The sequence below is a fragment of the Leptodactylus fuscus genome, chromosome 7, assembly GCF_031893055.1.
Source record: "Leptodactylus fuscus isolate aLepFus1 chromosome 7, aLepFus1.hap2, whole genome shotgun sequence".
NCBI lineage: Eukaryota > Metazoa > Chordata > Amphibia > Anura > Leptodactylidae > Leptodactylus > Leptodactylus fuscus.
In genome coordinates, this window is record NC_134271.1 from 75,926,506 (window position 1) to 75,939,165 (window position 12,660).

A 12,660-nucleotide genomic window follows, 5' to 3' on the forward strand; every position below is an offset into this window, starting at 1 on the left:
GTGCAGGGGCGACTATGGGGTACAATACTGTGTGCAGGGCCACTAAGGGACATAATACTGTGTGCAGGGGCCACTATGGGGTATAATACTGTGTGCAGGGGCCACTATGGGGTATAATATTGTGTGCAGGGGCCACTATGGGGTATAATACTGTGTGCAGGGGCCACTATGGGGTATAATATTGTGTGCAGGAGCCACTATGGGGTATAATACTGTGTGCAGGGGCCACTATGGGGTATAATATTGTGTGCAGGGACCACTATGGGGTATAATACTGTGTGCAGGGGCCACTATGGGGTATAATACTGTGTGCAGGGGCCACTATGGGGTATAATATTGTGTGCAGGGGCCACTATGGGGCATAATAGAGTGCGCAGGAATGCATAGAAGGGGGTCAGTCGAGGTCTTCGGCATCGGTGTCGGTTGAGGGGGGGCCCATGTCAAAAGTTTGCCACGGGGCCCCGCCATTCCTAGCTACGCCACTGCTTGGAAGGATAAGAATCGGAAGACTTGGAGGAGGAGCTTCTTATCAACAACTCTGTCCTGTGTGGGGGGAATAGGTGGCAGCCGCAAGACCAAATGGTTGTGTGTAACACTGTGAGGCTACCAGTATGTTCTGACCCTTAGCAATCATTTAACTAAATTTGTGGTCGTGGTAGCCTCCAAAGACCAGACAGCTGAGTCTGCAACTCAAACCTATAGAAGCATGGCATGCTATGGCTATCTTGTCCAGCTACCTTTGGATGAGTGCGTGTTTTGAAGTGCAAGTGCTCAGAGATAGGTAGACTATATCAAATATGAAAGACTTTCACCACCTCATTCACCAACAGGGGAACAGTGTTGGCCAAAAGAATTGAACCATCTCTGCCATTTATCATTTGGCGCAAATCCTGTGGTATGGAAACTTTTTTATGCACAATGTTTATATATTATCTTTTCATTTTCCTTCCTTATACAGCAGCAGCCTATTTCCAGTGCTTTCCAGGTATTGTCATCTCTTGCTGTCCCAAGTATATTGCACATTTTAAGAGGTGGTTTATGCCTACATACAAATCCTTTGGTGTTACGATTTTTTTAGGTGCAATTTGTACAGTATATGTTGCATCATTTAAATGGTCTAATCCAGGGTCAGGGAGAAGTGATTTTACATCTCTTAATGTAATATTTGACTTAAGCACAATTGGTCAATTTGACTAATTTCTTAATACCATGCAGGCCACATACACTTTTTACAGCAAGTCATAAAATATTACTAGACAGGCACAAATCTGTCAGAAAATAATGTAAAATGATGAAAATGATGTAATTTTTGTGATAGAAAACAATTGGTGAATTCCCCCCTGTATCTTTAGTTCTTTTCCAGAAAAGAAAATGATAAAGCATAACTGCTTGTCTGCATCTGTCTCCATCAGTTACTTCACATTACTTCATAGGAGTGTACCGCTGCCCGGGGCAGATGCATCTGCCAGCTGCAGCAGTGGAACCTCCTATGATATCTAATAATCATTTGATTGAGGAGATGCCTCCTGATCTCAGATTAAAAAAAAAAGGCAAATCTGGAAAAATGAGTCTGCCCATATACTGCTATGACCCTATATCATTGGGAGCCATTCAGTACTGATGGAGATGCTCATTGTAGTTACTGACAATTGGGGAGCAAGTGGTAAATTGCATTCATCACTCAACACTCTGCTCCCCACTTTTTCTCTGCTTTGGGTAGCTGAGAGATGACATGACAATAAGCCTCGAAGTGGTCGCATGAAACAGACTGGTGAGTGGTGAATGCTGCTCCCCACTCACTCCCTGGGTGCCAGTAATTACAATGAGCGCCTCTATCAGTACTGAAGGAAACACTCTGGGCAAGGAGACATGCATGTAGTGGAGAATGTCACATATATGTCAGTGGGTGTGGGTGCATTGTGGGTACCATTATGTTACATGAGGGGGCACTGCTGGGGCCATTATAGTACCCTTGTGGACACTTTGTGGGCTATTATGTTACATGTAGGGGCACTGTCGGTGGCCATTTTGTTACCCATTAGGGAACTGTGTTATTAAATTACATGTAGGGCCACTGTGGGGACCATTATATTACAAGTGAGGGCACTAAGAGGGTCATTATATTACATGTGACGGCATTATGGAGGCCATTATACTACACATGAGGGCTCTGTGGGGGCCATTTTACTACATGTAGAGGCACTGAAGAGACAATTACCTGTCATTTATGACAGATCACTACTTTGGGGGTACTTGGTTGGGACTTTTTCTTACTAGGGGATACTTTGCTTGTAAAGGTTGAGAAACACTACTCTTTTCTGTATATACTATAAATATATGGTCCATGTCCACTTCTTACATCCCCTACGTATTTCCCAAATAACTCTATACATAATAATATACTCTCATATACTACCATGCGTTTCCCATACACTACAGATATAAACTCTCTCTATATATTTCATGGTTCATTTACTCCTCCATTTACTCCTTATACATTCCTCATACATTCCCTACAAAATTTTATATCTAACTTAATCCCCACACCCTATATACTCCCTATAGATTTCCCAAATAAGGCCCTTTTCAGGCGACCATAGCCGTGATCAGTGTGCTATCCGTGTATTTCATGGATAGCACACTGACCCATTCATTTCCATGGGCTCGTACACATAACCTTGAGTTACACGGTTTCATGTGCAAGCCAATAATCTGGGCTGCAAAATATAGAACAGGTCCTATTCCTACCCTATTTTGTGGCCCTTGCTTCCATAGCTCCTATTCATTTAATGAAAGGGGCTGTAGAAGTACGACCAGTGCACAGACAGCACACGGGAGACATCCACGAGTCCCCTGTGCACTGCCTGTGCCTTTAATTCACAGCCGGCCAGCAATACACAGTCATGTGCAACCTGCCTAACGCTATAATTACTATACAGTATGACCCATACACTCCCAATATACTTATCATATAAGGCTAAGACAACATGGCATTATCATGGAATTTCTGTGATCATCCAACTACGGGTGCAACAACTTGTGAGTCACTACACAATATTTTATTATGTGAAGCATGCAGACCTACATTGAAATTTTTGGCCACACAACCTGTGTCGCTGTGTAGTTCTAGACTAATACTATATACAACATATATCCTTATATACTCCCCATACCCTCCCCAAAAACCTCTATGGCTCATATGCAGTGTATATACAATAGGCATATTGCCACAGTAAACTGCGGACACATCTGTCAGGGGCAGGGCCAATACCTTGATTACAATATTAGATGAGTAAGGAAAGTCGGTTTATACAGAACTCATCACACATGGATAATGTAAGCACGGCCCAGCTGTGTGCACTTGTAAAGTTGTTATAATCCCCCTCTGTGCTATAAACAGGAAAGTAGATATTATGGAGTCTCAGGCTGCATTCACAAATAATAAAACGCTCATCTGCCGCCACCGCCAAGTCCCCTCTACATAACCCTGATGTAAGCGAACCCCAAGTGAGGCACCCCATGTAAACACCCCAAATTGTGATGCCTCACATGACACCGTACAGTGTGTAACTCCACAACCTAACACCTCACAACCTGACTCTCAAAATTATGACACCCCACAATGTGACACCCTGTAACATGACACCCCAATTCAAAACTCCAGAACATGACACCCCAATTGGCACACTATAAAGTGAGGGCCAACATGACACCTTCAATATAACATGACACCCATAAAATGACACCTCTCATGACACCCTGCAACATGATTACCCATGCATAACACATCACACTGTGGTACCCCACAGTTTGGCTTATAGGTGGGGCATAACTATGGTGGGTGCAGAGCTAGCCAGAACCATTTTAACTATAGGGCAAATGGGCAAATGGTGCACTTTCACCAGGACCTATGGTAGAGGGGGTTCCTGTGGACATCGGGACAGTCCACAATTTAGAGTGCTGTCCCACTGGTCCAGGCATGTCCACACGCCAACTCATCTGCATCCTCCGGGCACAATACTTGGTGAAACTCGTTGCTTCACTATTATGCCCCTGTCGCTATTGGAATCTTGACTTTAAGGGGCCCAAAAGTCCCTTTGCCCTATAAAATAGGGATAGATTTTGTAAAGAGCTCAGGAGCTTTAAGTTACACCTCTGCTTACAAGAATTTTATCCCCTTCCTGAATCTTGAAGCTGAGGTCACACAGAGTTTTTTGGACCGGATTTTGACGCAGAATCCCTCTCAGAATTCAACTCCAAAAAAGACTTCCCATTGACTTCATTGGGAGCCGTTCAGTTCTTTTTCCGCTAGCAGTTTTTACCTGCTCATGAAAAAAGAAGCGACCTCCCCTTTCTTGACGTGGATTCCGCGGCTGAATCCACTGCGGCGTCCATGGCGTGAGACTCCCTCCCAACTAGGCCCATTCATTTGGTCCTAATCCTGAACGGAATACCCTGACTAGATGCTGGTGCACTGCATCAGCATCTAGTCGTGGCTAGCCGCGGAAGGTGTTTTTTGGAGGCGGATTCTGAGGCGGCTTCCTGCATCAAAATCCGGTCCAAAAAACTTTGTGTGAACTTAGCCTTAATCAGCACCTGCTGTAGGAACTAACCATGAGGACATGAGATTCCTATACGTGATTCAATGATGGGTATGGAATCATTATTATCAGTAGGGATCATTACCTGCTATAATTATGACCCAGGAGTTGTTCAATATACACTTCCATATTTTCAGAAAGTGGATTTCTGCACGTAGAATATACGCACTTTTGTTCATGGCCCTCATTCCTATTGTTTGAACTCTTTCAATAAAGTCTGATTTTGTTCACACACAAGTCCTAGAAATTGGAAGGTGCTGAGTATTAAGATGTATTTGCTCTTGACAGGGACTTGCTTTTTCTGGTAGATTTAGACTTTAATATAATGTTACCTTTCCACAAGAGTATAGACTGTTCTACTTTGAAGCTGTGGTGTGCGTCCAGGTCAGGCAGAGAGTGCATTGATGAAACTGGTGCAAATGATCGGATTAGATATTATAAATTCATCTCATAAACCCAATTTGATCTCTAGCTGACCATACACATGAGCTACTTATCTGCAGATCATTGGCAGATTTAGCTTTATTGTAGTAACATCTGCTGTTAAAGGGGTTTTACAGGAAAATGACAGTATTGAGCTATCCTTAGAATAGGTCATGAATATCACATTGGCTTGACACCGAGGACCGCCGCTAATCAGCTGTTCTCAGTAGCCGCTGAGAACAGAGTCGGAAGCAGAAAGCTCTGTTATTCCTTTAGCTGCCATGTTGGGTTACTACGCCTCAGCTCCTATAGAAGTGAATGGGAGTAGTGAATCAGCACAGCACCTACACCGAGAACAAAGCTATCTGCTTCCTGTTCTATTTTCCGTATAGCGGCTGGTGAAAACCGCTGATTGGCAGGGATCTCAGATGTTAGGCCCCTCTGATCTGATTTTGATGATCTACCTCTAGCATAGCTTATCAGTAGAATTTGTAACAAAAACCCTTTAAGACAAAGGTCCCATGTAGCGGGCCACAGCCAAAACTGGCTGTGGGAAAACTGTGGCGACAATGCATGGCAGTTTTTCCTGCAGAACTTTTCACAGAAAGTCCACAGAAGATTTGTCCACAATCTTTCTGCTTCCATTATACCATTATATATTATTAAAACCACCAGCGTTTCCATAGGTATAATTGACATGCTGCAATTTCCACAACCACAATGTTTATGGAAATCACAGCAAATCTGCTACACGCTACACATATTTTTCTGCAATGTGTGGATAGGATTCGCTCCAATCCCATCCCCTTTGCAGGGACTGTAGAACTATATAAGGAATGGGAAATATATAGGAAATACTAATAATTCTGCCTTCTGCTCAATCCACAGCTGGCTTTGGCTTAAAAAAACGCAGCAAAATCTGCAACAAAAGAAAAAAACAGCCTCAGACCAGACCTTGGCTGTTACAGAAACTGGAAATACTGCAATTTCCTATAGACTTATATAGGGTGGAGAAAGTAAAAATGAAAAACAGCAGAAAAGCTGTGTTTTTTTCTGCAGCATTTTTAGCTGCCTTTGTGCATCTTCTGGCCTTAGACTTAAGCTTTTATATATGATCACTACAGACATCAGATTGACTATCACAGGTTTGCAGATAAAGTTCACTTTATAGATGTCTTGGCTAAGTGGGACTCTTTGGGAGAACTTTGGTTTTAACCCTGAAATGTCAGATCATGTCTACAAGTATTGCCCAGTTTTATTGCATATCTCTCAGACTGTACAGCAGACCTATGTGCCCATTGTCTGTGCGATATCTCCCTGTCAGACCGCACTGGCAGCCTCACGATCTGCCTGCTCATGTGAACAGTGTCAGCCCTCTGTGCAGGAGTTGCTATGAGCTGGGGCTGCTGTGGCTTCCAGGGCTCTTCTGTGTGAATGGTGGACGTGATATTTCAAACAGCAGATCAGGCAGTTTATGTATTGGGTGCCCGGAAAATTTTCCAAACAAACACAGCTTGATTCGACTTGGGTGGGCGACTTATCAACAGACTAATTTCATAAACAAATGAAGCAAGGCGTAGACCCCATTGGCTGCAGGGGCACAGACACGTGGAGGAAGCTGCTCAGGGCTTTTTTTCTTTTGCAATGAAATTTTAATTAATGTGGGTGGGCTGAGAATTGGACGAATGTTTATCATAGACAATTTATTTTCCAGCGCTAAGTCAACATAAAATAGCAAACTTACAAGCATTATTGAATGTTTTTAAGCTATGAAGGAGAAGGGACAGGCAGGGAGCAGGCAGGGGAGAGCACAGTGCTGGGAGTCAGGCTGCAGCCCGCACACAGCTCTGGACAAGTCCTGGGGTCTCCTCTTCTCCTTCCTCTGCTCCTTGTGCTACCATGAGCCGCCTCTACAGCCACCATCTACCTCAGCTGGCCACTGACATATCCAGACCACCCCTGGTCTACCTCTATGGAGCAGATAGGACACTCATGCCCTCCTTGGGGTTTCCTTCTAGCAGTGTCATCACCAGGCAGGAACCACCTCAGAAGCCACCTTACAGCTACATCGCCTTAATAGCCATGGCCATAAAGGACTCTCCAGACCACAAGGTGACCCTCAATGGCATCTACCAATTCATCATGGACCGTTTCCCTTTCTACCATGACAACAAGCAAGGATGGCAGAACTCTATCAGACACAACCTCTCCCTCAATGACTGCTTCATCAAAGTGCCAAGAGAAAAGGGGAGACCAGGGAAGGGCAGCTACTGGACCCTTGACCCTAAGTGTCTGGATATGTTTGAAAATGGCAACTTTAGACGCAGGAAAAGGAAACCCAAAACTCTTCTGTCTCTGGAATCCAAGAGGTGTAAAGCAGAAGCATCAGAAGACGTGGAGGAGCCTACAGAGGAGAGACCACCTACCTATCAGAGGTCAGTCATTAAGGGTCCTTACAATGAAAGAGAGCAGGGGTCTGCCTGCAGAAAGGACAGTATTGGGGAATTGTCCTCTTCAGATGAAGAAGGGAGCTCCACAGAACTGAGCAGTCACCCACAGATGACCTCTGTCACTTTTATGGACAATCCACAGACACCCGGATGCTCCACTTCCTTCTACTTATCTGTGCCTCTACTTTCTGACAAGGGGACATTATCTGCAGACAAGGATGTGGGAAATAAGGCTCCTCAGGAGGGAAGACCACTGAAAAGGGAGCAAGATCAGGGACCAGATAAGCACTTGGGAGATGCCTTTTCATCCAGCACTAAGGAGCCTGGTGTACAAACCTTTCACCATCATCATCATCATCATTATCAACATCAACCAAAGCCTACAGAAGAGGCTCCTCCAAAGCACCCCAAAAGCTTCAGCATAGACAGCATCCTAAGCTCACAAGCCACAAAGGAAAATGGGGGTGCAGGGGTATCTAAGCTGACTGTGGACTGTCTGTCAGGTAGCTATAGGTATACCCCCAGCATCTGCCCTGTGTTTAATGCCTCTGTGATGATCGACTCTCAGGTACAAGGGAGATTCTACCACATTGGGGTCCCCATTCTCTCCTATCTGCCCCTGGCCCTTACAGAATCAACCTTTCCTAAATGAGAACATGATTATAGGGCGTTTGTTTAGAAACCCTGAAGTATTCTAGGGATTGCTGGTACTAGTAGTTCTCATGAGCCTGCCATAACATGGTTCACATTTATTGGGCTTCCTAGGTCACACTGGGTGAAATGATTTATTCAGTTCTCAGTACAAGATGTGAACTTCAGACCTGGCCATTGCTATCTCCACCGCTTATCACATGGATCATATATTGCAGCTCCAGATTTTGCAGGATCCTCCTCCCCTTATTGCCTCCCCTCACGCTGCTGTAAAGCACAATCCTTTATATCACACAATAAAATGAGTTTATCCTGTGATGTCTCAGCTGCTGGTTGTCTGTATTTCTATAAGATATTTGTCTCTTTTTTCCCCTCAAATATTCCGTGTTTTCTGCGAGTCAAATGAATGTGCATAGTGTAGTGTTAGGGTTAGTTCATAGGATATAAGCTCAAGCCCTTGGCTGTCTGTATATAGGGGTGGATGTGCTTTAACCCTTGTTCTGCTGGGTGGTAATGAGGCAATGACTAAAGGCAAGGGTTAAAGGGCTGCACAGGAGGAGCAGTCTGAGATCTGAGCAACGTCTTTCCCACACTGTTCCCGGGTCTGGGGTCAGTCTCATCCACAAAACTCTGAGTCAGTGGGAAAAAGAGTGTCCGACTAGAGTATGGGAGACTCCATAAACCCCCTCCCCCACCACCCTGGAAAAATTACAGTCTGTAGACAGTGTCTGTTTAATACGGAGAAATTGTATGAACAATAAGTGCAGTGATAAGAACAATAATAATAACAACAACAGGAACATAATAGTAATGTAACAGAAACACTAATAATCAATAACAGAAACATTAGTAAATAAACACTAATAAGAATAAATAATAGGATCCTCACATAACTCGTTCGGGATTGTTCACACCGATTTTTGCTGACTGTTTATCTTGTATTTCCTCTTCTGCATCTGATCGGACGTCTTCACCAATGTAGTAAATGTTTCCTTAGTTTTTGAGATTTTTTGCATCCTGTAAATATTCAAAACTCACAGAAATGACGTAGACATTTATTTTACACCAATAATCTGTCCACACAAATGAAGAAAGTGTGTACATAGATATAAGGTATTAGCACCGACCAGAGAAGCCATGAGATCTGTAAGGATTTGTATGTCTGGTTCTCTGGTTGTCATCTATGATTTTATATAAAGTCATACATATACAGCTATGGATATATACAGACACATGCACACACGGGTGGAAATGCATGGTGCGGTATTATAAGTCAGTTTTACTAAAGGCAAGATTGCTGTTATTTGTGACAAATCTTAAAAATATCTAGGTGTGTTTTATCCACTTACTGGAGTGAGATTGTGCAAATATTGTGATATATTGAAAGTTGCAATTCATACATTTACCTAAGGCTCTATTCACACAACAGCTATGTAATAGCCCTTTTTTGAGTGGGCGCCACCCAGCCATTTTCAGAACAATGATACTTTATGGGGCTGTTCATACGTCCGTGTGAATAGTCCATCAAAAGATAGGACATATCCTATTCCTGATGGTTTTTCATGGATCACCATAGACTCAGTTCTATGAAGAATCTGTGAAAAAGGACACGAAAAAGGGACCTTATAATTTTTCTTTTTTTTAGCACTTTTCTTTTTACCTCAGTAGTGTGAACAGAGCCTAAAGCCTGGCTAAGCTACAAGCCACGCCCACTTTACAAACTATGTAAAGGCACAAATGGCTCTAAGTTCTAGTGCAATGGATAAGAAATGTGTTCCCCAGCAGATAAGTCACAATTCTGGAATAAAATGTGTAAATTAAAAGCTATATTAATAAAAGTGGGCTCTATAGACTGATAGCATGAAGAGGAGAAGACATCTGATCCTGGTGATACATAGTACAGATGAATAAAGACAAATGCAATGTCCATCATGTCTACCAGTGCACTGTTGTGACACTATATAACACCGCCATATACTATAAGTGTTCATCATGTGTAGTAATACTTATAATATGCTAGGAAGGAAGCATATGCTGAAACTTTCTGGCCATGTCAAATATTATTACAATATATAATTATTATACAATGATTTCTGCATCATCATTTCCTGAAGACACAACTGTGCTGCTGTGACAGTTTAATCCCCTCAGATAAGTATCATCTCCCCATACTGTATGATTTATATGGCACTATGGATCTCACTATCACTATGTGGCCAATCTCATAGACCCAGAGGTTGTACAATGGTTATCTGTCTGTCCTCCCTTACGACATGGCTGCCTCTCAATCTAAGTACAGAGGGGTTCAGTCATATCTGATACAAAACATTTGTATTTGTGATGTTTGCTACATAAAATAGAAGGAAAGGTCAGTTTACACAAATGTCCATCTTTTTTCCATCTGTGACTATAACACAGCTGGGAAGTACAACCCTCCATGTCTGTGATGTGCTCTGTTACTCCAACCACAATAGAGGAGGATGCAAAGTGTACACAATAAAACTTCACAATTTGTGGGTATGTATATGTGTGTGGGAATATGTCTGTTTTTTTTTTTTTTTTTTTTTTTTTTGGGGGGGGGGGTAGATATGTGTCTGTATATTAATGTGTGTGTGTGTGTGTGTGTGTGTGTGTGTGTGTATATATATATATATATATACACATATATATATATATATATATATATATATATATATATATATAGTTCAGTACAGTAAATTCTCCTCCTAATATTACATTATTTGTCTTATTTATTCAGCTGTTGCCACCATCACATAAATTGTCATATAGCAAAATACTTTATGTAAGATATATAATGTAAAAAAAAAAATCAAGAAACACTTTTCTGCCAGCATTTGATGAAAACTCTTTACTGAAGGCAGCAACACCACATAGCTATGTGGTGTTGCTGCCTTCAGTAAAGAGTTTTCATCAAATGCTGGCAGAAAAGTGTTTCTTGATTTTTTTTTTACATTATATATCTTACATAAAGTATTTTGCTATATGACAATTTATCATGTCTTTGTCATGTTAGTGTGTAGTTATGTGTGTAGTTTGGTTTGTATGTTACATGGTGCAGACATCTTATACAGTGCTGTATTCTTGCAGAAATACAAGGATAACACAAAAGCAGAGATACAAGAGACAGCTCTGCTCAAAGGAGCTGAGCGTGTAATGGGATTGGAGATATGGGTGGGTATGTATGTACTGTATGTGTGTGTACAGTGGCTCAGCCTTCAGTACATCCATTTAGTGATAAAGGATTGAGGCCCCAGTCACAGCAGCATTGTTTGTGACATAATACATTGTAGATTATCTATACATTAATGATTTTTTTCCTTTTCAATTTATTTCACTATTATAAAAAACAGTACAACTTTTTTTGATCTGATGTTTCAGAAGGTGTTGTCCAAGTTCAAGATTCTCTATACAGTTTGATGGACTCACTGGACTGAATTGGCACCATACGTCAATTTTTATTATTGTGGACCCATATCATGGTGCAGGATATCCTGTATCATCACTTGTTGTGAGGTGTGACATGGGACACTGGGGATTTACATGCTCACACCATGATGAGTAACAAGTTATCCTTTGATTCTTCTGACTGTCCATAACAGTCCCTATGGAACTTATAAGGACAGTCAGGTAGCTTTGGTTCACATGAATAAAAAATCCTTTTCTGCTTGGTCAGTGCTTCTGTTGCTAAGATATTACCTTTTTTCTGATATGCTGATATTCAGTACATCATGGCATCACTGTTGTTTTCATTGCACCAAAGAGCTATGATTCCCAGTCCCCAGTCCCTTCCTCCCTCGCTGCTATGTCTGACATGTACACGGCCTGGCCTTATCAGTCATTGCAGAGAGGTAGCTGTTTCATGCTATCAGAGCAATCATACTGCCCTCATTGCACCAAACAGCTCATGAACATGTCACGAAAAAACTAAACTCTCAGCAACAGAGGCACTGAATGTAAAAAAAAGAAAAAAGTGCTTTATTTATGTGAACTGCCAAGCTTAAAGGGATTGTTCTGGTGAAAGACTCTTTTCAAGGACTTACTTTTCTATGTTATTTTGTGTTTATTTTTCTTTAATTATCTTTTTTTTATTTTGAGGGAATAAAAACATCAGTTTTCTATAGCTATGATTTATGGTTTCAATGTACAATATTTCCATATTCCATACTAGAGCTAGTTATTACTGTAGAATAGGAATAAAGCTAATAAAGGGTATTAGCAGCGTGGTGGCTCAGTGGTTAGCCTTGCAGCACTGGAGTCCTGGGTTCAAATCCCACCAAGGGCAACATCTACAAGGAGTTTGTATGTTCTCCCCGTGTTTGCGTGGGTTTCCTCCGGGTACTCCAGTTTCCTCCCACACGCCAAAGACATACTGATAGGGACCTGTAGATTGTGAGCCCTATATGGGACAGTGACTGTCAATGTCTGTAAAGTGCTGCAGAATATGATGGCGCTATACAAATAAGCATAATAAATAAATAATTATGTGCCAAAATTAGAACAAAATAAAAAAGGGG

At 42.0% G+C, this 12,660-nt stretch overlaps 1 protein-coding gene across 1 annotated transcript; it reads left to right on the plus strand.

Moving 5' to 3' along the window:
- Positions 1 to 6,804: 6,804 nt before the first annotated feature.
- Positions 6,805 to 8,411, plus strand: FOXL1 (forkhead box L1). The gene has a single exon (XM_075280637.1). The coding sequence runs from the start codon at positions 6,924 to 6,926 to the stop codon at positions 8,124 to 8,126; it is 1,203 nt and encodes a 400-aa protein (XP_075136738.1). The 5' UTR covers positions 6,805 to 6,923; the 3' UTR covers positions 8,127 to 8,411.
- Positions 8,412 to 12,660: the final 4,249 nt, after the last annotated feature.